Below are 25,712 nucleotides of genomic sequence, written 5' to 3' on the forward strand. Positions count from 1 at the left end.
CCAGTAGGATGTGTATTTATTTAGAAAGATATTTATTGGCCAGGCATGGTGGCTCACACCTGTAGTCCCAGCACTGCACTTTGGGAGGCTGAGGCAGGCAGATCACTTGAGGTCAGGAGTTTGAGACCAGCCTGGCCAAGATGGTGAAACACCATCTCTACTAAAAATACAAAAAAAAAAAATTAGCCACACATGGTGGTGTGCGCCTGTAGTCCCAGACACTCAGGAGGCTGAGGCAGGAGAATCACTTGCACCCAGGAGGCAGAGGTTGCGGTGAGCCGGGATTGCACCACTGCACTCCAGCCTGGGCGACCGAGTAAGACTCCATTTCAAAAAAAAAAAGAGAGAGATTTATTGTAAGGAATTGGCTCATTTGATTATGGAGGTAAGTGGGTCCCAAGATCTGCAGGGTAAGTCAGCAAGCTGGAGACCCAGGAGAGCTGACAGTGTAGTTCTAGTTCAAGTCTGAAGGCCTGAAATCAAAGAGCCAATGTTGTAGTTCTAGTCCAAAGGCCAGCAGACCAAGACCCAGAAGAGCCTGTCTTTCAGTTCAAGACCGAAGGCAGGAAAAGAAGCCAGTGTTCCAGTTTGAATGCCATCAGGTGGAAGGAATTCTCTCTTACTTTGGGAACTGTCAGCTGGTTGAATTTAAGCCTTCAGCTGATTGGATGAGGCCCACCCTCCCTAGAGAGGTCAATCTGCTTTACTCAGGCTACTGACTTAAATGTTAATCTCATTTAAAAACACACAGAAGTGTAACATTTGACCAAATATCTGGGCTTACTATGGCTCAGTCAAGTTGACATATTAAGTTAACCATCATAAGTGACATTAAAGAATTATATATTTAGGCATGATAAAGGCATTTTGGCTAGACTAAGAAAAAAGCCTTGGTTTTAGAGATACATATTTGTGTGAGTTTTGTTTTAAAGTGTTAAAAAACAGATAAGTATTGATAATTTTTTGGAGATGGGTAATGAGCACATGGGAATTGATTACATTACTTTTCTTCATACATATTTGAAAATTCTGATAATAAAAAGTTAAAAAAGAAGCTGGTGTGGTAGCACTTGCCTGTAGTCCCTGCTACTCAGGAGGCTGAAGTGGAAGGATTGTTTGAGTCCAGGAGTTCAAGAACACCCTGGATAACATAGGGAAACCCCCATCTCTACAAAAAAAAAAAAAAGAAAGAAAAGAAAAAAAGAGAGAGAGAGAGAGAGAAAAGGAAGAAGGAGAAAGGAGAAATAAGGAGGTAGGAGCCTTACCAATCTGCCATTTCTACTTGACAAAGCCCCTTCTCCTTTCTCAAGCCAGCCACAGTACAGAGAATCCACGTGAGGAGGTGAGACTTCCATTGATGTACTCTGTATTTGAAATGTTAAATATGTTTATTTTTTTAACATTATCAAAATAATAGATACTATTCTTTTCAAGGAGGGAAAGGCATAGAAAAGGACTGCAATGATTCCTATTTCTGATGTTAGGGATTCCTAGAACCTTTGAATAAAGGAATAAGCTATGATTTTTTTGAATGATAACATCCAAGGAAATACAAGTAACACTTTTATAGCAATGGGTCAGTGAGGTCTTAGCATGGTACCATGGGGGAAAAAAATGAAAACGTTGATAAAATAACTAAACTTAATGGGGAAGGAATGCAAAAGACAGGAGTTTTATTACTTGCAGGTACTAGCATGTTTAGACACTGTAAAGGGCATTGGAAGCCCCTCAAGCTAATTTAAGAATTTTTTTTGTTTTGTTTTGTTTTGTTTATAACCAGTTCAATCAGTCAAGGAAGTTACATTAGTCTGTCTTTGGTATTGATGATAGGAGGCTGAAACACAGAGGGATCAAATTGTTCCAGATGCTACTCAATCATAGACCAAGGCTGAATGACACCTGTGACCCCTCACTCTTCAGTTCATTGAGATTTTTTTTTATTTTTTTGAGACAGAGTCTCGCTCTGTCACCCAGGCTGGAGTGCAGTGGCGCCATCTCAGCTCGCTACAACCTCTGCCTCCCAGGTTCACGCCATTCTCCTGCCCCAGCCTCCAGAGTAGTTGGGACTACAGGTGCCCGCCACCATGCCCAGCTAATTTCTTGTATTTTTAGTAGAGACAGGGTTTCACCATGTTAGCCAGGATGGTCTGGATCTTCTAACCTCGTGATCCACCCACCTTGGCCTCCCAAAGTGCTGGGATTATAGGCGTGAGCCCCCGCACCTGGCCCATTGAGATCTTATAAATCCTGACTAACATCAAATAAAACATCAGTGATGATTAAGTAATTTTATATTCAAAAGGAATACCATCTATGCCACATACAATTAAAATTATAATGTCAATTAAAATGTGACTTAGCAATAAGCATCCAGGTATATAAAGGTTGGTCAATGCAGTTGTTATGTTTAGTAGTCACAAAATTACAACTCTACCTTCTAGGACTCCACCTTCGCTCTCAGGGGCTTGTTCATTTCAGTGGGTATTGCACGATAGCATCTGACCCCAGATGATTTTTGTTAAGTTGCCACATCCACCAGTTTTGCCTGTTCCATTTAAACATTTTGCAGAAAAGCATCAGCATTGGTGAGCAAGCTGGTTTGTAAAGAGAACATATGATAAATACCAGCCATCAGTGGGTGTGGTAAATGTTCTGCTCTCATAAGTAACATGCTCATAGGTGGAGGAGTGAATATGCAAATAGGGCTTTACACACGAAAGTCAAGGGAATGGTTGTCAATAATAACCCCACTGACCAGCATGTTGTCTAAACTACACATTTTTGGAACACGAAGACCCTTAGCTGGGACAGAGGCCTGAAGTCATCTACAAAGAAGGCCTCACACCACTGAATTCCCATTTGCAATGTCTGTAGCCAACTCAAAAGTTGGTAAGAGGTAAAATGACAGTGAACTTGGAAAAAAACTTTCTGTCTCCCTTAATGTCACTCCAGCCCCTCACCACAGATATCATTTGGCTATGTGTTGATTCAGTGGTATTTTATAAGCAGATTCAGTGTATAATGTTGTAGCCACTAATAATGCTGCCACTATACATTTAGATTTTTACTTAAAAATATTTAGTCACAAAATAAATGTGTATGTTTTATATGTTTAAAAGCCAATTTACATCATCACCCCAATCCTGGCCCCCTTTCGCCACACAACTGTGATCTGTTTGATATGCATGCTTCTAAAACTTTTCTTTGCATTTGCTAGCAAATACTCATCCCAAGAGAAAATACACAAATTAATTTGGGAGGTTGTTTTCATATGTGATTTCCTACTAGATACATTGTTCTTCTGTTTTCCTTTTTCATTCAAAAATATGTCTTAAACATCTTTCTAAGTCAGAATATATAAGGATACTTTCTCATTTGTTTAATTCTATAATATTAAGTATTATTATAGTATTATCAGTCATCCTTCTTCCATGGACATTTGGATTACCTTTTTTTTTCTGCCACTATACATAATGCTGCAGTTAATATTCTCATCCTATAATACTTGTTATACAAATAATACAAAGATAATTAAGTCTCTTTTGGCAATTGGAGGTGTTTCTGTTAGCTCATACTGCAAATTCCACTCAGCCAACTGGTTCTGTCTCAGACCTGAGTATCAGGCATTGCCACGTTTCTCCCTTGTAAGGGTTAAAACACTAGCTTCCTGCTCACGGACTGCCTGTGAGTCCCACAAATTAGAGATTCATTTGTATTAAGTGCCATCCTCCTTTAAAATTCAGATGCCAGTGGATTCTGTAAAGGAAAGCTGAGGGGAAGGAGAAGTAGGATTTAGCTGAGTGAATAAGGTGAGGAAGGTCATTTCATGCAAAGAGAACAAGAGATGATCCTGGGGAAGGGCCACAATGGTAGTTTTCTCCAGGACAAGCCCAGATGCCAATACCTGCATGCTTAAAGAGTTAAGCAGCCACTGGGAACCCTGTGTCCAGTGCGATTTTAAGCCATGCATGGTCACCTCATGCTCAGTCAATGCAGAATCTGTATTAGCCTCGGGGCTGGGATGAAGCACAAAGGAATCCCAAGTGTAGGGTTGGCCAGAGAGTGAGCACCTTCATAAATGTTGCTCCCTGGGCACCTCACTTGTCTCACCCTTTTCTTACAGCATAGCTCATGGTACAGACATGCAGTGGGAAAGTGAATTGAGTGGGGTGAATGACCAAACCTCCCAGCATCACCTTTCTGAGAGTTTACTTGGAAGCGTGCAGGAAAACTTTCCTTTTATAAAAAAATGTTCTTAAATACCTCACTTTATAAATGTCTATGGTGACTTTTACTGTCAGCTTATTACCCTGTGTATATAGCAGTGTTCTCAGGTTTACCCGCTTCTCCAGGACGGGGAAATCCTGGCATCGGTTATTATTGTGCCCATTAAAATGCTATTTTGATGAGATGCCAAAATATTTATGAGCTTCACTATGTAGAAGTGAATGGTTGCACAATTTTTGTTTTAGAGGTTGGCTAGGACTTAGAAAGGATGGATGGAATAAGAAGTGAACACGGTGCAGAATGTCCCTCCAGGTGGCTGTAACCACCAGTCCTGCTCCTTGGTCCGCTGGCATCAGGGTTTCTCATACCCACACAGTGGAACGGTAGAGCTTGCTGTGTTCTCCACAGTTGGCTCCCTGCCTCTCTTCACCCTCTGCCCTCACAGCTTCTACGTGTCATTTTACATGAAGGTGGAAAGTAAGGAGGCTGGCACTGGGGCCTCAGCCTGTTATGGATTGAGAGTGAAATACAAGTGGGGATGTTTTGTTTGGTGAAAAAGGGAGTAATTGGAATGAAACAATTAAGGATGTTCAATCTAACCTCTGCCATTTACTGTTATGTTTTGCAAGTGACTTTGTTTCCTTGACCTCAGTTCCTTAACCTATAACATTTTGTTATTTGCCTTCAGAATTTGATTAAATGTGACGCTGTATGTAAAGCATGTAGCACAATGCCTAGCACATAGTCATCACCTTGTAAAATGTGTACCATCACCAATAACTATTGTCTGAAGACTCCTCTAGAGTAAAGAAAGAAGGGAAAAAACATATTTGTATTATGAATCCACAGTCCAGACATGTATTTGATGTTTAATTGTCACTGCAGTACTAATATCTGGGACATATTTAATGTAAGTCTCTGTTTTCTCATTTGTAAAACAAAAATAAGAACCTACATAGGCTCATAAAGTTACAGAATTAGAAAGTGATGAAAGCAGTGTATACCAAAACATGTCTGTCCCTTTATGCCAGTCAGGTCAGATAATGTGTTTAGCTGATTACTGAACGAGTTCCTTTTGCTCAAATAAAATGAAATCAGTATTCATTTTTATTTTATTTCATGTTAGTGCTGAAATAACCCCAAATTTATTCCTCTTTGTTTCTCTTTCAGTATCTATAAATATCTCAGTATGCACATCCACAAGCACAAGCTCATTTAGTGATACTTATATATGGTTAAATCTTGTTTATACTGTTTTGGAACCAGGGAGCATACTGCAAAATTTAAGTTGCCAAATTAACTAGCATGTTGCTTGTTTCATGCCAATGGTAAAAGATTCTGTAAATATAAAATAAAGTGGGCATTGGGTTGGTTTATTCTAAGAAATCGAGATAATCTTCTCAAGGGAAAGATTTCTTCTTGCTATTAAGCTGAGATATTTCTAGATGTGCTTTAAAAAGTATGTATAGAAATTTCTATCATCTGTAGAGTTTCTTTATAGGGTCCATTAATTCCTCATGGAAGAAGATACAAAGACAGTTCTTACTGCTCTTCAGGGTTAGTTTCTCAATATGCAATGGGGACTTTTTTTCTTTTTTTTTTTTTTTGAGATAGAGGCTCACTCTGTTGGCCAGGCTGGAGTGCAGTGGCATGATCTCGGCTCACTGCAACCTCCACCTCCTGGGTTCAAGAGATTCCAATGGGTATATTTATACAATAAATACATTTTTAAAAAGTTGAAGTTCTGTATCTATTTACAAATATATAGTGGGTTCAAGAAAAAATACACACATAAATTCTAGCAAAATAGTTACCTTTATACTATCAACATACATTTGGAATGTTTTAAAATATGCTTTTTATAAATAACTTTTGGTGTTTTATTTCACAGTAGACTATAGTTAATAGTATTATGTTGTATATTGCAAAATAGCCAGAAGAGAGAAGCTTGAATATTCTCCCCACAAAGGATAAATGTTTGAGGTGATGGATATGATGGATTTAATCATTACACAATGTATATATGTATCAAAACATCACACTCTACCTTATAAATATGTATAATTAATATGTATCAATTAAAAATAAAAACTTGAATACTTCCTCTGTGCATAAGCCATAAAACACTTAAATTCTGCTAACCTGCCATTTCCTGAATTTGTTATTTCCAGTGTCTTTGGGGGCTTTGGTCTTTTCCAGGTGATTCTGTTTTGGTTGCCTTGTGGGGGTTTTGATGTTTGGTCTGATCTCCTTTCAAGGATATTTTTCAGTGTGCATCAAGGAGAATAATTGGCCCTAAAACTGGTGCATGTATTTAAAGTCCACAAAAAAGGCAATCAGTTGCATTATTTACAGACTCATCGCTGCAGGGGCCTCTGTAGCTGTTTTCTAGTCAAGAGCCATACAGCCTCACTGCACACACTCAGTAATTGTTGGCTGCTACAGAGTTGACTCTTCAGAGTACCTTTCTTAAATGAGGTTTTCCATCTTTTCATGGATGACATTGGGGTTGGGAAATGAAGGAAAAGGTGAATATCACTGTACCTGGAGACTTGCTTTCTCACAGGGCGATTCTTGCCCACATCAATGGCCTTGGCATTAACAATTCTTACCCAGATGCTATGGTACAGTGGCAAGAGAACACCAAACTTAGTCCAGAGTCCCAGACGTGCTACTCTTCCCCTGTGTGAGGTGCAACTCTCTAAACTGTGTTTCCTTTTCCTTATGCGAAAAACGAAAGGATAGTATGGGGTGATCTTAGAGACCCCTTCAAGCTTTGACATTTCCATGACCAATTGAAAGGATTCAGTATTAGAATTCCTTGGACTGTAGGTGCTCAAAAGATAGAAAACAAATTCATATAACTTAGTTGTACAACTGGTGAACTCAGACAGTGGATTCTGTGAGGCATTCTCAATCAGTATGATTATCGATATTAAGTGAAGTGTGTGTGGCCATATGTCCCATTGCACCATTTCATCAAGCTCATCTTCAAAATGAAGTCACATACCTATTACTATTCAAATTAAATGACGTGTATTTCCATCCTGCTTAATACAAGAGAAGCTTTCTTCTTTCTGCCTGGTCTTCTGTCTTATGCCTTTCCCTTAATCCCAAGGTCTGTTTATTCCGTTGAGGGGAATAGTCCAAAGACCTGTTGCCTTGAGGAGAGAAACTTGGAAAGCCTGCTTAGCCAGCCATGGAACTCTATTCCTGATTGCTGATGTCATGGCTGCTACATAAGATTATTGTTGATATGTGGACACATTGCCACCCCTGAGCATACCTTGTCACATGGGATCACAGTTAAAGAATAAATGGCCATTTTGGGGATGCCTGTATCTATTGATAAAGAGTCACAATGATTAATATACAGCCACCAATGAGGTCTGTCAGCCTGGAAGTCTGGTATAAATAATCCCTATTCACTGGAGATCAGGAAATCTAGGCTACCACCACTTCTACTTTTTCAGAAGCAGTTTCTCTGGATGCAGGGGTAGAAGAATCTCTCTCTACCCTAATTGTTAAGCCATGCCATCGCAGCCCTGTATCTTCGTGTCAGAGATCTATAGTTACATAGCTCTTTTAATTTACACACATGAACATACACAAATAGCTGTTTTGTCATGGCACACCTACATTAAGTAGCTTTGGAAGATTTTAAGTCTTAGCCATATACTCTACCCAGAACTAGCCCCCTTCTCCATCCCCAAGGCTTCCTTCATTTCCTACTTCATTAAGTCTAGTGTCATTGTAACAAGGCAGTATTTTCCCTTGAAAGCAAATGCACATAGCACAAGCCAAGAAATTAAACTATTTATGTTTTTTTTTTTTTTTTATTGTGAGTGCAAATGAGGAACACCATTGCTCAATGACAGTAACACCCCCTGGGGTACAAGAAGACCTAGAGTTCCAGTTTCACCTTGGTTGCATGTGATAACTACCGTGACAAAAGGGAAGAGGAGGTTTCACAAAAGGCATGATTTTGAAGCTGATTTTTTTTTAAAGGATGAGTAGAAGTTTGTCAGTAGGAAGGAGCATCCTGGGCCGAATGAACAGCACAGGCAAAAGAAGGCATTTAGTATACAGAATGACTTGGCTAAGAGAGCATGTCAGGCCATGGAATGAGCTGATGCAAGAAAAATGCATTGAAGTTAGGTCATGGATCTTTACTTTAAACCTGAATGTTACTCTTTAGAATAAACCTATGGGAAATTTTGAATGATTTTAAGAAAGGAATTGACATAATTGGATTTGATCTTAAGACGACCTTGGCAATAAGTACATCCGTTTTATTTTGGGGGAACTTGAACTATCATAGCAAGTTAATATTTGATACTTAAATACTTTTTTCTAACTTCTGTTATGTTAATATTTATTAAGTTCTAGATGTGCGAAAATCTATGCTAAGCCCTTTTCAATGCATTGTCTCATTTAATCTTCCCAAGAACTTTAGGAAAAGATTCCATAATTATCCCTAATTTGTAGGCAAAGAATCAAAGATTTGAGAGAGGATGGGTAAACTGCCTAAATTCATGGAGTAAGAGAATGAATTTAAACTCAGACAATTTGGTTCCACAACACTAGTTTAACCTTCAGGTCAGTAGTGTTTTATTTTCTTGAAAAAAAAATATACACACACATATATATAGTGTTATATATTTTTGAGATATATATATTTATTATATATATATTATTTCAATAGCTCTTGGGGTACAGGTGGTTTTTGGCTACATGGATGGATTGTGTAGTGATGAAGTCTGAGATTTTAGTGCATATGTCATCTGAGTAGCATACATTGTACCCAATATGTAGTTTTTTCTCTCACCCTCCTTCTTCCCTCACCCGTTCTGAGTCTCCAAAGTTCATTATACCACTCCCTATGTCTTTGTGTACCCATAGCTTAGCTCCCACTTATACATAAGAACATGTGGTATTAGATTTTCCATTCCTGAGTTACTTCATACAGAATAATGGCCTCCAGCTCCATCCAAGTTGCTGCAAAAGACATTATTTCATTCTTTTTTATGACGGAGTAGTATTCCATTGTGTTTATACACCACATTTCCTTTATCCACTCATCAGCTGATAGGCAGTTAAGTTGGTTCCATATCTTTGCAATTGTGAATTGTGCTGTGATAAACATACATGTACACATGTCTTTTTGATATAATGACTTCTTTTCCTTTTGGTAGATACCCAGTAGTGGGATTACTGGATTGAATGGTCAATTTAATTTTAGTTCTTTAAGAAATTTCCATTCTGCTTTCCATAGACATGGTACTAATTTGTACTAATTTACATTCCTACCAGCCATATATAAGCGTTCCCTTTACACCACATCCACACCGACATCTATTGGTTTTTGCCTTCTTAAATTTGTAGTCTTTAACATTGGCTGCAAACTAGCATCACCAGGGGAATTTAAAAACAAAAACAAACTGATCCCCATAATTTTCAAATCAACATTTCTGGTTGCAGAGCCTGGGTATCCATCTATTTTAAAGGTACCTCCAGCTAATTCCAAAGGGTAGACAGGGTTGAGATCTACTAAGCTAGAATATACTGTCACCTTAATATACACTGAATACTCAAAAACATCTGTATTTTGCCATCACCACCTCAAAATGTCAGAAAAAACCTACTAAATAGAAAAGTCACAGGCTACAAAGACTTTTAATGCTTTCTTCCAGTTTTACTTTCACAAAGAAAAATATTACCTTCTTCTTTTTTCTTTCTTTCTTTTTTTCTTTTTTTTTTTTTTTTTTTTTTTTTTTTTTTTTTTTTTTTTTGAGACAGAGTCTCGCTCTGGAGTGCAGTGGTACAATCTCAGCTCACTGCAAGCTCTGCCTCCCAGGTTCACGCCATTCTCCCACCTCAGCCTCCAGAGTAGCTGGGATTACAGGCACCCGCCACCACACCCAGCTAATTTTGTTCTTGTATTTTTAGTAGAGACGGGATTTCCCCAAGTTAGCCAGGATGGTCTCAATCTCCTGACCTCGTGATCTGCCTGCCTCAGCCTCCCAAAGTGCTGGGATTACAGGCATGAGCCACCACTCCCGGCCTATTGCCTTCATCTTTTTTAGGACTTCCAAGTAGCAAAAAAGCAAAATCAAAGAGGGTGGGGGCAAAAAGGAAAATGTGACAGGGATATCAAGATAGGGAGGAAGAGAATAGCTGAAATTGGAGTTGTTGGAGTAATAAAATCCTATCTACTGATGAACCATCGGTAATATCAAAGGCACATTTGCAGAATGTTTCCTTTTCAGTAATTGTACAAAGACTCCCTTGCCATTACAAAGCACTTTTCTTCTTGGCAGATTGAAGAATGCTTTACCAACTAAATGCATCCCAGTAATATTCAGAGCGCAGGTCCAACATAATCATAAGTTGCCTTGTTATTACAGAGGTAGCAGCCCCATTTAATAACATATTAAATGCATTATTCATTTATATAACTCAGACCCAGGGACAGCTGCTGGGATGAAAATAGAACCATTCTGTAATGCAGAAAGCAGGTGTGTGCTTACTTGAGTAAATGAACTCTGTATTACGGCACAATTTTCTTCTGAATTTCAGGGACAGGTCTGGTAGGGCTAATGTGATGCCATTTTCATACAGGAAATAAAATGGTTTCAGAATGGTTTTTAATGAGCATTTAAAAAAATTACCAACAGCCTTCTCTGTGGCATAGTCCCAGGGGGATGGATTCGTGCTTTGGATTTAAGCAGAACTCCTGTTACTGCAGGATTCAGGAAAGCCTAAGGTAATGATTGATCAGAACAGTGACAAACAAAAGAATGTTCTCTAGCTGATGATACTAGTGGTGATGGTGAACCCATGTTTCTATAGCTGCACACCAAGAGAGAGTCACGGGTATGCTTGGATGCTGAGTGATTAAAAATCATAACCAGACTTCAGTTTGTACAGTGCCTCACCTCTGAAACCTGTAGGCAGTCTCTGATGCATAGTGAAACTCACTGAGATACCAAACTTAACCTTGGTGGCATCACTGGTCATTTTCTTGCTACTATTGCTGGTACCAGGATGCTATCATACACCAGTGTATGCATTTTGTGTTTTATTTCCTTCTCTCTCTCACCTCCCCTTATTTTCTCTTTTAATATACATATACTCATAAGCAACTACAAAGGAGTTTTTAAAAAATACATCAGATGAGGTCAGGTGTGGTGGCTCATGTCTGTAATCCCAGCACTTTGGGAGGCTGAGGCGGGCGGATCACTTGGAGCCAGGAGTTTGAGTCCAGCCTGGCTAATATGGTGAAACCCCATCTCTACTAAAACTACAAAAATTAGCCATTCGTGGTGGCACATGCCTGTGATCCCAGCTACTTGGGTGGCTGAGGCAAGAGAATAGCTGGAACCCAGGAGGTGGAAGCCGCAGTGAGCCACGATAAAGCTGCAGTGAGCCAAGTAACGCCTGGGCAACCGAGTGAGACTGTATAAAAAAAAACCAGATGGAATGATGTTCAAATTGCTTAGGCATAACAATGACCAACCAGCATGGGCAGTGATCTTATGTCTGGAGCAGAGTTTTGGTGACCCCCCCTCATGGGCTAGGTGTTAACCCATAAGTTGCTGAATTATGAGAAGCAAGGACTCTAAGGACAGGGATCAGCCTAGTTGGGTTGGTGAGTGAGATGCTTGGAGGGTTTGGGGATGTGGTAATAACCAATTAATATGCAGATATTTCCACATTTAAACTGGTACAGTTACTGGTATGGCCCTCCTGATTACCAGCTTTGAATGTCTGGAATACAAGGAGGCCCTCAACAAGCTTGAAGTTCACACAGCCACACCAGGAAGAAAATCATACAAAGTATAAAGAATTCCTATCAAGTAAATCATAAGGATTCTTTTAAGGGTTCAGAGGAGAGATCATCTCACTCCATTTAAAGCAGCAGTGCAGTAGTGAAGAGGGGATGTGTGCTACAGACAAATTTTCCAGGGTCCTCGCTATTTGATCTTGAGAAAACTGGTTGGCACCTATGAATCTCAGTTCCTCCATCTGTTTATTGGGAATAGTTACAGTATCTTATTATGGATACTTTTGAGGATAAATGAGTTAATGTATGTAAAGAACTTAGCACAATAACTAGGACATAGTAAGCACTCTCTAAATATGAAATTCCTGCCATTTTACTCTTATATTCAGAGAAATTGTCTTAAAGAAGACAAGAAGTAAGCTGTACCTTAAAGGGTGGGCAAATTGTAGGCAGATGATAGGGCATGCAGGAGGACATTGAAGCAGAAAAGGAGAAAAAACAAGTACTCTCAAGAAAACTAAAAAGAGAATGGACATGGGCTTATGAGGGAGAAAGAGTCCAGGAAAGTAGAATAAAATTAGCTAGTGGAGGGCTTCATGCCCAGGATTACAGAATTTACAGCTTATCCTAAGGTCATATGAAGTCCATGAAGGTTTTGAACAGAGAAGAGAAATAGTAATAATATTAAATAGAAATAATTGGTAATATTTTATGAGCACTTGCAGAGTATTAGGATACTTTTAAGTACTCTGTGTACATTATTAACCCATTTAATTCTTACATTTAACATATGAAATGAGTTAAGCATTAATAATTGACATTGTAGTGATCCATAGTGTTCAAAGTACTTTTCCAGACAGTGTCTCCTTTGACTTTCTCACAGAGGAAAGGGCATTCACTGGACTTAAACACATTGGAAAACTATGCCAGTTTTGTAAATAAAGGTTTTCTGGAATCCAGCTGCATACATTCTTTTATGTGTTGTCTGTGTTCACCTTCATACAGTAAGTGCAGAGTTAAGTAGTTGTGACAAAGTCTACATAACCTGCAAAACTGAAACATTGACTATCTGGCTCTTTATATAAAAAGTTTGCTGACCTCTGGTCTAGAAGAGTGGAAAGTAAGCTTTGATTGCTTCTCATTTGGGCTCTACCACTAACTCTAGGCATGTAAACTTGGGAAATCAAATATATACATACATAAAGTGATTGCTATGGACCCAACAGTATAAAACGATAATGGCTAGATGACACTGAACCTCATAAATCTTAAAGGTTTGTCATACTAAAATTGCAAATTTTAATTTACTATGAATCTGATAAATTATATAGGTTAATTTTGTAGAATAATTTTTTTCCCATTATAGCTAAAACAAGAAATAAGCAAAAGAGCATCAGTCTGCACAAACTGAAGTCTCTTTAATGTGAGGTTTGATCGTTTAACCAGTATAACCTCTCATGAAATATTGAGTAGAAATATCGAGTTTAGCCAGTGTTGTCTGTGCTACACCATAACTGTAGCAATCTCTATGCGATCTATGAATGTTCAGTCACATATCCATCTTAATCTATTCTTTCTCTGAATTGTAAATTCCTTTGCAATATTTATTACTCATTCTAGTCCTTAATTATATAGCCTTTGAATTATCTCCTAGATTAGCCATCTATGTCTCTCCAACTAGCTTATAAACTTAGTGAGAGTAGGGGCTATATCTTCTATTTCTGCGCATTTCCCACGACTCCACAATGAAGTGATTTATTAATTTAAGAGATGAATAAAACTCAGTTACAATGCTAGTAATAGGTACAGCGTGTGACCATGATTATCTCTCTGTTGGGTGCTTTATATAAATTAACCCTACTCCTCATAGTAGCATGAAAGATGGTTACGTACTTACTGATGGTCCTCAGGGCTAGGCACTATGTCTCATTTAGAAATGTGGGAATGATTCACATTATAATGAGCTGCTTACAACTTGAGCTTCTTTCTATTTAGGTACAGGAAGGTCGTTTCCAATAATTGCACTGATGGAGTAAGGGAACAGTATACTGCTAAACCACAGAAGTGCCCAGGGAAAGCCCCGCGGGGGCTGCGGATAGTCACCGCTGATGGAAAGCTGACAGCGGAACAAGGACACAACGTCACTCTCATGGTGCAATTAGAAGAGGTAGGGCTGATTCCTATCTCCCCGCTACTTTCTATGGCCAGTGATTTTTCTTAATAAACCATGGTTTTGTTTCCATATCTTTTTCAACTTTCTCCATTTTAGATGCTATTTAAAAATTTTTATTTTACTTTTAGTTCCTTGGTTTTTGTTGTTATCACTTCAACTTCTCTGATCTATTTCTTTAATTACTTACATTTCACCGCAAGTTGTTCTTCACTCATACTTAATCTCTTACTTTTGGAGGATCTGTCAGATTTAATCTTGTCTTATTGGCAATTTTAGCAAAATCCATTTTCTCAGAATACATAAATAATATTCCTGAAATAATTTAATACATACATACTAAACTAACCTGAGAGATGGTAATACTTTCATCCCCTCTCAGTCTGGAGGGTTTTCTTTTCCAAGGGCAACATGATGGTCATGCATGTAGCACTGAGGCCAATCTAAACATAATTGAGTGTAATTTATCTGGCAGTTAAGAGTTTGTATTGTGTAGCACCTCAGGGATATCATTAAAAGCATGCATTATTATTTGCCAGATTATGGTTGTCTGAAATGTCTATTTATATGGTGGATAAGATGAAATTTATCTTATATATTTTAGAATATACACAGGAATTCTGTCATCTTGTAAATGAGGAAGACGGTCTCTAAAGGATAAGTACTGACATTATATCATCTCAATTATTAAACCAAGCAGTCCTATCCTCAGTCATGTTTTCTGGGTACCTAATTATGGTTACCATTGTGTAAAGCCCTGTAAATATGAAGGGATTTTAAGGGCTAACAATGACACCAGAATTAAAATATATAACATTGACTTCCAGCTTCGTCTGCTGATAGTCCAGTGACCCTCAGTTTTTACTAGGTATAAGACAATCACCTGGAGAGCATGTGAAAACACAGTTCTCTTGGCCACATCCTTAAAGATTCTGATTCAGTAGGTTGGAGTTGGGCCCAAGAATATACATTTCTAACAAGTTCACAGGTTGTGCATTGTGCTCAAGAAAAACAAAAACCATGGCAAGGCTAGGGGTATAGAGAAGTCAGAGGCTCTGGAGTGTGACATGAAGGTGGAAAGATGAAGCATTTATGATTGCTTTGTCAGGTTTGATGAAAATATGTAGTATTTTAATTCTCATAGGAAAAATAACTGTGAAATAACGAGTTTGAAACTGTAGCTCAAATGATGTGCATAGCTCTGGTCCAAGGGCCATTTACAGAATCACTGTGTAACCCAATACTCCTTTCCTGATTATCTCCTTAATGAGTGCCTTTCAATTGGATTCAATCTTCTAAATACTAAGGTGCCGAAAATTCTTCAGTTGGAACTAGAAAAATACAGGCCAATTTAGGCAAATCAGAGTTGCTCATTTTTCACATAAACTCTTTGGGGATTTCTGCTTAAGACTGTGACAGATTAGCATGCAGTAAACCAAATATATGCATATATATTTAGAGCAAGAGGGACAGAGACAGAGAGAGAAGAAGAAGAAAAATGAAGAGGAGGAAAAGGAGGACTAGGAGCTGAGATAACTATGAAGAGGATTGAGAAGCTAAAATTCCTTTCTTAAAAAATGGGAAATTCACTGGTGCACTGGAAGAATCGGATCACACCTGGGCTTGGAGAGCGAGTGCAAAGTTTTATTGAGCGGAGGTAGCTCTCAGCAGATAGAGGAAGCCAGAAGGGGATGGAGTGGGAAGGTTTTCCACTGGAGTCCGGCCGCTCAGTGGCCTGGGCTCAGAGCCTCCAACTGCTCCAGCTAAATTCCGTGTAGTTCTGCTGGTCGGTGGCCTGCTGGCCTGCTGGTGCCTGTCGGTGCATTCCTCTTGACGTCCATCTGCCTGTGTGTCTGCTTGCTAGGGTGTCGGGGGGTTTTATAGGCACAGGATGGGGGCATGGCAGGCTAGGGTGGTCTTGGGAAACACAACATTTGGGTGCAAAGGCAGGAGTGCCTGTCCTCACTAGGTCCCAAGGCACAGGCCCGGGGTGGAGCCCTAGCCAGGGACCACGCCCTTCCCCCTTTCCGTATCATTTAAAGGGACCATTCCCTTCCCTTCCCAACACTTCCTTCCATAGCAATATCTCATAAAAACTACTGCCTATAAAAAGAAATACTAAAAATAATTATTCACACATAAAGAAAATGACCCAGACAGAGACACACACACAAACACACACAAAATAATGGAAGGAATGAAGAGCAAGAAAGGGAGTAAATTGAAATTAATAATAACTGTGCAGACCAAGAATGATAATCAGCTGTGGGATTTAAAATATACATAGAATTAAAATACATTAGAATAATAACACAGTATGTGGAGTGAATTAAATAGAGTTAAAGTAGTTTAAGGTTCATGATACATCTATAAAGAGATAAAAGTACTAATTTATATCAGACTCCAACATATCCAGAATATGTGCTTCAACACCTAGAGTAACAACTGAAGAAGTAGTAAGAGAATCTTATCATCAAGCTACTGGCAGGGGAATTACAGTAACTTTAAAAGGATTTCATTAATCCAAAGTAAGGCAAGTAAAAGAGAAAAAAAGAACATAATACAGTTGAGACAAATAGAAAACATCTACTAAAATGGTAGATATAGGCATGGTGTGGTGGATCCCAACATTTTGAGAGACCAAGGTGGGAGGATCATTTGAGTCCAGTAGTTTGAGACCAGCTTGGACAACTACCAAAAAAAAATAAAAATAATTTAAAAAAATAGCCAGGCATGGTGTCCTGTGTCTGTGGTCCCAGCTACTTGGGAGGCTAAGGTGAGAGAATCACTTGAGTCCAGGAGTTCAAAGCTACAGTCAACCATAATTGCATCACTGCACTCCAGCCAGCCTGGCTGACAGGAGACCCTATCTCAAACACATTAAAATTAAAATTTAAAAATGGTAGATATATACTCAAATATTATCAATAATTACATTTTGAAAATTAGTGATTTTTGTCACTTCAGTGCTTTTTGTCAGGCTTACGAAGTCTTTATCTAAACCAACATTGTAAAAACAGTCATACCACAAGATTTCTCTTTAGGTTTCACATTAATGTGTGTGATTTATCTTGAATAAAACTGTTTCAAGTTTCTATATTTCGTCCACATGCATATCCAATTGTCCCAATACCATTGACAGACTATTCATTTCACACTGAAATGCTATAAGCCTTTGTCATAAATCAACTGACTGTCTATTTGTGGTTCCATTTCTAGGCACTCTATTCTGTTCCCTTGGTGTGAATTTCAAACCATATGTTAATTACTAATTTCAAACACATTATATTTTCACTAGAGGTAGGGTGAGTCTTGATGCCTGGACATATAAATCCTCTACACAAGTAGAAAATTATGTGTGTGTGTGTAAAATTTATAATAGCATCAAAATACAACAAATATTTACACTCAAATCTAAAAACTTATTTTCAATAGCACTACCCAGAAAACAACACAAATTTGGAAATAAATTTTGAAAAAACCTAAATGAATGGAGGGATACACCCTGATCATAGATTGGAAGACTCAGTATTATAAAAAGACATCAATTTTCTTCATATTGACTTGAATTAAAAGCAGTCAGAATAAAAATCTCCAGCATGTTTCATGTATTAAAATTGACAATATGATCATAACATTTACACAAAATGTCAAGACCTAAAGAATAGCAAAGATACTTTTGAAGGTGACTCAAAAACTTGGATGACTAACATTACCATATATATACACACACACACATATATACACATATATGTATGTATATCAATATATACATATATGTATATATATCATTCACAAGCTGAACAAGGAGAGTCAAGAAACATATACATGCATATATTATATATATAGACACACACTTTATGACAAATGAGACACTGCAGTACAGTGGAGAAATTACAATATTTTCAATACATGGGTGCTACAATTTTGAATATCCATATGGGAATACATGAATATTTATCTCACATAATATACAAACATAATTATAACTGTATTGTCAATCAAAATTTGAAAGCTAATACTAACTTTTTTTTTTTTTTTTTTTTTTTTTGAGTCTCACTCTGTCGCCCGGGCTGGAGTGCAGTGGTGAAATCTCAGCTCAACTGCAATCTCCGCCCCCCGGGTTCAAACAATTCTCCTGCCTCAGCCTCCCAAGTAGCTGGGACTACAGACACATGCCACCATGCCCAGCTAATTTTTGTGTTTTTAGTAGAGACAGGGTTTCACCACATTGGTCAGGCTCATCTCAAATTCCTGAACTCAAGTGATCTGCCCACCTCAGCCTCCCAAAGTTTTGGGATAACAGGCATGAGCCACCGTGCCCCGCAATACTAACATTTCTAAAAGAAAGCACAGAAGAATATCTTCATGACCTTGTGTTATGCAAAGATTTTTTTTTAAAACAGCAAAGAAAACCCATTAAGTATAAAGGAATTATACTAAGAAATTTCTTTATAATTATACTTTCTTTATAATTTTATTTTTATTTTTATTTGTTTGAGATGGAGTCTACCTTTGTCACCCCAGACTGAAGTGCAAGTGGCATGATCTTGGCTCACCGCAACCTCCACCTCCCAGGTTCAAGCGATTCTCCTGCCTCACTCCCCTGATTACAGGTGCCAGCTACCATACCCATCTAATTTTTGTACTTTTTGTAGAGACAAGGTTTCACCATGTTGGTTAGGCTGGTCTTGAACTCCTGACCTCAAGTGAACTGCCCACCTAAGCTTCTCAAAGTGCTGGGATTTACAGGCATGAGCCACCACGCCCAGCCTAATTATACTAATTTTAAATAGGACTACATTAAAATTAAGAATTTCTGTTATTTAAGGCATTATTTTGAAAATAAAAAATTAAGTCCTAGAGGGGAAAAAGATATCTGTAATAATACCTTTTCAATAAGCTATTATTATTAAATTAAGCCCTAGAGGGAAAAAAGTATTTGTAATAATACCTTACTGAAAAGGTATTATTACAGTAATAAAATAATAAAATTGTTTTATTTGTTTTTTATTTTTATTTTTATTATGCAAAATAAAGCATAATTTCAATGAAGGAATCATAATTAGGAGAGTCTAAATAAATTCTACAAATTAATAAGGGAAATACTGGTAACTCAATAGAAAATGCACAAATGGGGCTGGGCGTGGTGGCTCACGCCTGTAATCCCAGCACTTCGGGAGGCCGAGGCAGGCAGATTACGAGGTCAGGAGATTGAGACCATCCTGGCTAACACAGTGAAACCCCGTCTCTACTAAAAAAAAATACAAAAAATTAGCCGGGCGTGGTGGCGGGCACCTGTAGTCCCAGCTACTTGGAAGGCTGAGGCAGGAGAATGGCGTGAACCCAGTAGGTGGAGCTTGCAGCTTGCAGTGAGCCGAGATCGTGCCACTGCACTCCAGCCTGGGCGACAGAGCAAGACTCTGTCTAAAAAAAAAAAAAAAAAAAAAAGAGAGAGAAAGAAAATGCACAAATAACTCAGGGTAACCAAATAGCCAATAAGCATATGAAAAAATTCTGAGCATCCCTATATAATGCAACTTAATTTATAATAATATATTATTGTGCACCATCAGAAGATGTATATTTTAAAAGACTAATAATAGTCTGGGTGTGGTGGCTTACAACTGTAATCCCAGCACTTTGGGAAGCCAAGTTGGGCAGATCACTTGAAGTCAGGAGTTCAAGACCAGCCTGGCCGACATGGCGAAACCCCATCTCTACTAAAAATGCAAACAAACAAAAATAAAACAACAACAACAAAAAATGAGCTGGGCATGGTGGCACGTGCCTGTAGTCCCAGCTGCTTGGGAAGGTGAGGCAGGAGAATCATCTGAACCCAGGAGGTGGAGGCTGCAGTAAGCTGAGATTGCACCACTACACTCCAGCCTGGGTGACAAAGTGAGACTTCCTCTCAAAACAAAAAAAGTAAATAAAGACTAATAATATCAGGTGTTATTGAGAATGTAGAGCAGCTGGTCATTCATATAATGCTATTTGGAGTGTAGATACATACTGCCATTTGGGACTTGTTCGACATTAACTGCTCTAGCTGAACATGTATATCACCTATAACCTGGTGTTTCCACTTTTAAGTATATACTTATCAGAAATGCATACACATACGCACCAGAATGTATGTAAGGTAATATGCATAGCAAAAGTATTTGTAAGAGCCCTAACTGGAAACAATCTAAACATCCATGAATAATAGAATACATAAACTATAGTATATTTACAGAATGGAAAGTCATACAGCAATGAAAAAGAACAAACTAAAGCTATATGCAAAAAACTTGGATAAATGTCATATCCATTATTGAGCTAAAGAAGTCAGACTAAAAAGAATATATGTTGCATTATTCCATTTAATTAAAATGCAAAAATAGTCAAAGCTATTAATAATTTATGGTGGCCAGCTGTGGTGGCTCACACTTGTAATCCCGGCACTTTGAGAGGCCGAGGCGGGCAGATCACAAGGTCAGGAGTTCGAGACCAGCCTAGCCATCACAGTGAAACCCCATCTCTACTAAAAGTACAAAAATTAGCTGGGCGTGGTGGTGGGCACCTGTAATCCCAGCTACTTGGGAGGCTGAGGCAGGAGAATCGCTTGAACCTAGGAGACAGAGGCTGCAGTGAGCTGAGATCATAAAACTGCACTCCAGCCTGGGTGACAGAGCTAGACTCCGTCTCAATAATAATACTTCATGTAATAGAAGGGAGAATTACTGTTAACTTTGGAGGCAGGGTGATTGGAGAACTTTGGGTGTACTGACAGTTTTCAGCTGGTTCATCTGGGCAGCAGTTAATGGATGCATTCACTTTGTAAAATTCGAGTTGTATATTCAGTGATTTGTACATTTTTAATGTACAATGAGTACATTACATTAATGTACAATTTGAGTAAGGTACAATGTTAAGTACATTTTACTCAACAAAAAGCTTACTTAAAAGTCATTTTGGAAATCCATTTAAAATATAGTACTTTATATTTACGTCTTTGGGCAAAAAAAAAAGGAAAAATAAGAAAAACCTTTCTGGTACGCTTAGGGCCACACTTCCACCCTGTGTGCAAGGTGAATGTGAAGGTTCTCTTCCCAGAGACATGAGGCACCTGGTCCTGATACCCAGAGGAGTGTCATCTTTTGAAGCAGCAGATGTTTATACTAAGGCAGAGTTCAGAGAGTTTTTCCATTTCTAAGAACACAATATAGCAAGATCAGAAACATGAACTTTCACTTCTGTTTAGCTCCAGCCTTTATGCAAATGATAGAGAACACACTTCAGGGACAGAGGCCTGGTTCTCATCTGTTCAACTCTGCTTTCCATGTAACAAAGATCATCATCAGGCATCTCACACTGGGTTGAGTGATGTGGGAACAGATTGGGGAATCTGGTTCGAAGATATGTGAATTCATGCCTTCTGGGCACAAGAAGGAAAAAAGATAACAAGTCAGTTCATTCCACTTGAGTGGGCAAAGCTTCAACAGCAGGGATGAAATCTGCTGCCTCCAGCTGTCAGATCTGGCTCCTTGACGCTCTGTTCTCCTGGTGCAGAGCACCAAGCCAACAGCACATTCTTCATATCGGGAGACCCTGGGGACCTCACATGTGATTGTGAGATGCTGTGCTGATGATTCAGACTCCTCCTTGCAGAAAAAGACCTTCAGTTTCTCTGTGACCCTCTGGATTACATATGTAGGCATGGGAGATGCACATGATTAGCAATGCAGAATGAAGAGACACAGAGTGTCTCAAAAGTTGAGGAGAATTGACACTTGACACAATAATAATAATGTGGTTATCCAACATTCATTGAGCACCACTGTTCCAGTTTGTGAGGCTTTTCATGAATTATCTTATGTAGATCTGACAGCAACTCTATGCAAGTAGGTGTTACCATTATTGTCATTTTACAGATGGCACAGCTGAGGCACAGAAAGGCAAGTAACTTACCTGAGATCACACAACTACTAACTATTAGAGCCTAGGGTCTAATCCAGGATCTGTGATATCTTGTCTTTCTACTGCTTCTTTATGGTGAAGGAACCATTTTCTAAGAAGAACTTCATGTAGGTCGTAAGAAGAACTTCATGTAGCTCCTAAGCCTCCGTAGAAACCCATGGCTGGGATTATCAGTAGTCACAAAGGTGAAGGAGTAGAAAGAAAAGGCCAAATCATCAATGACCAAGCCAGTTTAGCCTGTGGCTCTTATATTCATTCTTAGACACTAATCGATAAATGTACCAAAATTTTCTTCCTGGCTTCTCTGAGAATACTAATGGCTTGGGACCCGTTTGTGGAATATTTCACATCAGCAAAGAGAGATGCGAAATCCTCTCTGGGTTCCCCCTCTTTGGAAAATGATGCCTTCATTGAATGCCTGGTGTGCCTGACACTGAATATTGCAAAAACATAGGATATGAATGCAGCACCCAAGGAATTTAGAATACATGTGTTTCTTCAGAGGCTTGGGTATAAATTAGGCTATAATATTTTTTAATTAAATCCAAAACAAAAACAAAAAATCCCTGGCATGTGCCCCTACTGGCAATACATGGTATCTTTATTCTCCTCAAAATCTATATGAGTGCATTTCTTATTTAAATTTGATCCTTCTGAATTTACTTTGAAAATAGTGCCTGACTCTTGCCCTATTTCTGGTACCAACTCTTTGTAAAAACAGGGATCTTAAGGTCATGCTTTTGATGTCTGTAAAAAGCAAGTCTTCCAAGTACCAAAGAAACCTAGAGGTCTCTGCTAGGGTCTGATAGGACATCACAGTGTGATTAATGCAAAAGATTCACCTCCCCAAGTTGTTACAGTATTTTTTTTTCATGTGAGTACCAAAGCTTGTGCCTCTGTCCATCTTATATCATGGTTCAACTTTCTCCCACAGTCTTGTCTTTCTTTTATGGGGCTAGGTTGGGTTAGGGACTGATCTAAGCCTCTTTTCTTTGTCCCAGTTACTTGCATACAAACCCCTCCTTGTAATTTCCATCTCCTTTGCATTTCATCTAAACCATCAGAGACCTGAGGCATCAACTGTCTCAGCAAATAGTTAGATATTTGTGTTTATTTATTTGTTCTTTGATGAATATTTTACTAAGTGCCAATTTTATATCATGTACTTTTCATTCATTAATGGACTTACTTTAGTTTATGGGAATATATGTTTTGGTTTGACTAGAAGCTCTGTTATATTGAGTTTTAAATGAAAATCTAATGACATGAAGTAGAAAGTGCCTAATACCTTATATCTATTGGAAATAAAAAAGATTAATAAATTATCTAAATATAATAAATTATAATGCAGTTATTTATTGCATTATTTTGTAATAATATTTTTGGCATCCCCCAGTAAACTATACTGGGGGTATAGTTTAAGGAAAGAATCATGTCACTCCTGATTGAAGTTCCCACATCTCTGTACAATGTACCTAACATATTGATAGAAACTCAATAAATGTATCTGGATTTGGATAGGCTTCCCCAAGAAGCATAGAGATAAAACTGAAACTTAAAAGGAAAAGACTCTTAACATTTGAAAACCAGTCAAAACGTGGTACAATCTTCATCTGAAATCTAAATCTCTTCCTTAATCCTTTCCTAGTGCATGTCCTAATTCTAGCATAAGAATATCAATGAAAACATTGCTAAAACCAGAGCAAAGAGAACTTATTGCCAGAAAATAATTAAAGACTAGGTACACTGATACTAGTTTGCAACTTCATATACAGTAGTATGTGCTCAAGCCAGAAAATTACAGATTTAATATGTGCAAGAAATGGGATTCTTTTCTGCAAATAGCATATGAGGTCACCCTCAAAACCTAGATGACAGAAATGCTTCCATAACACAATTCCTCCAAAATCCCACAACTTGGCTCACCTGATGTGTTACTCAGAAAGCCACATAGCTATTCTGAGGTTGATGAAAAATTCCAATGTCATCAATACCACCTGCCTCATTTTCTGCTGCTTTTAGGGTTCTCTCCAAGTGTACTCTCATGACAGAACCTTCATTAGCAGCACAAGGCAAAGGAGCAGTCGTACTTCCATCCCAGACTCACTGTGGCAGATGAAAGAAGAACACACGTGCGCACACACACAAGCACACACAATGCATTTAGGCATCATTATTGCCTTAAAAAATAAAGAACAGTTAGTCCAAGAACCAACTGGAAGAGGAGTAGAGAAATCCATAAAGTTGAGTCTAAGATGCTAAACATTTTCAAACTATGCCTGACTTTTAGGAAACTGATCGAAGGTGTTTTGCACTGAGATTCAAGCAGGCAGTGAGAGGTGGCATCTCTTTGCTTGGAGACTCACTCAAGATGGATGTCCTCTAGACCACTAATGAGAACCTAATGAGCCTATAGACTTTCAACACAATAACTCAGCTTCCCAGAGAAATCCAGTGCAAGGACCTGAAGGCACAGGATAGATGGCAAAGGCCCTAATCAGTCTGAAGAACTCAACAAAACTGATTTGGGAGGCATTTGTTTGAGAGAACTGGTAGGCAGAAGTAGTATCTGCGTGTTAAAGAAGATAATTAAATCTGTTTTAAACAGCTGTAAGAGTAAAGAGATGCAATTCTCTGCATAATTTAAGACTTTTAAATTAAATCTGAGGCAAGGGACGAAAATTAAAACTTTGATCTGTATCTCATTGTCTTAATACTTCAATTTACATACAAAGACTGAAAATAAGGAAAATTCATGATTATCACTTTTGTGAGATTTAACTCCAAAACGTGAGGACTGTGTCCTCGTTAGACAGATTTCAATGATTCGTAATTTCATATACATTGAAAGACTTAGGGGAGCATTAAAGTACCCACAGTGTAATAACACTTCATAAATATTGCAGGATGCTGTCAACCATCAGATGGTAGAGAAGATGGCTGTTGATAAAAATTTCTACGAGATACTCGTCTGAATTCATGACAGTTTGACCTACTTTCTCATCTGGAGAAAAGGTTATTTGGAGCCTTTAGTGGTGGTACAAAGGGTTAATAAGCAGTGTTATGTTGAGGCAGGCATCAGTTTCTTTTCTTTCTTTCTTTTTTTTTTTTTTTTTGAGACACACCCTGTTGCCAGGCTGGAGTCCAATGGTGTGATCTCAGTTCACTGCAACCTCCGCCTCCTGCGTTCAAGTGATTCTCCTCCCTCAACCTCACGAGTAGTTGGGATAACAGGCACGCACCACCACACCCAGCTAATTTTTGTATTTTTAGTAGAGACAGGGTTTCGCCATGTTGGCCAAGATGGTCTCGATCTCCTGACCCTGTGAGGCAGGAATCAGTTTCTAAGCCAGCTTAGTTCTGACATAGACACCTCAACTGTTTTCTTCTTCCATACAAAGGAGTGGAAGCTGATTTCAGTGAGCCTTGAAGACTTGAAGTTTTCTTGTGTATTACTTACTCCTTTCTCCATTCAGCATTATTCTCTTTGACTCTAGCAAGGAAATTGAGCCACTTAATTTCTTCTCACTTGTTGTTGTTGAAGGAAATGAGGCAGGCAATATA

General features: G+C 38.5%; 1 protein-coding gene across 3 annotated transcripts in view; it reads left to right on the forward strand.

Annotated features, from left to right (window-relative positions):
- SORCS1 (sortilin related VPS10 domain containing receptor 1) overlaps positions 1 to 25,712 on the forward strand; it is a 597,227-nt gene that overhangs the window by 503,465 nt on the left and 68,050 nt on the right. For all 3 annotated transcript variants that reach the window (XM_033183443.1, XM_033183451.1, XM_033183459.1), the window contains exon 18: positions 14,009 to 14,180. In XM_033183443.1, coding sequence (XP_033039334.1) covers positions 14,009 to 14,180 — 172 coding nt within the window. The remainder of the gene's footprint in view (positions 1 to 14,008; positions 14,181 to 25,712) is intronic.

This window comes from Trachypithecus francoisi, unplaced genomic scaffold (assembly GCF_009764315.1).
Source record: "Trachypithecus francoisi isolate TF-2019V2 unplaced genomic scaffold, Tfra_2.0 Contig01579, whole genome shotgun sequence".
In the NCBI taxonomy this organism is placed as follows: domain Eukaryota; kingdom Metazoa; phylum Chordata; class Mammalia; order Primates; family Cercopithecidae; genus Trachypithecus; species Trachypithecus francoisi.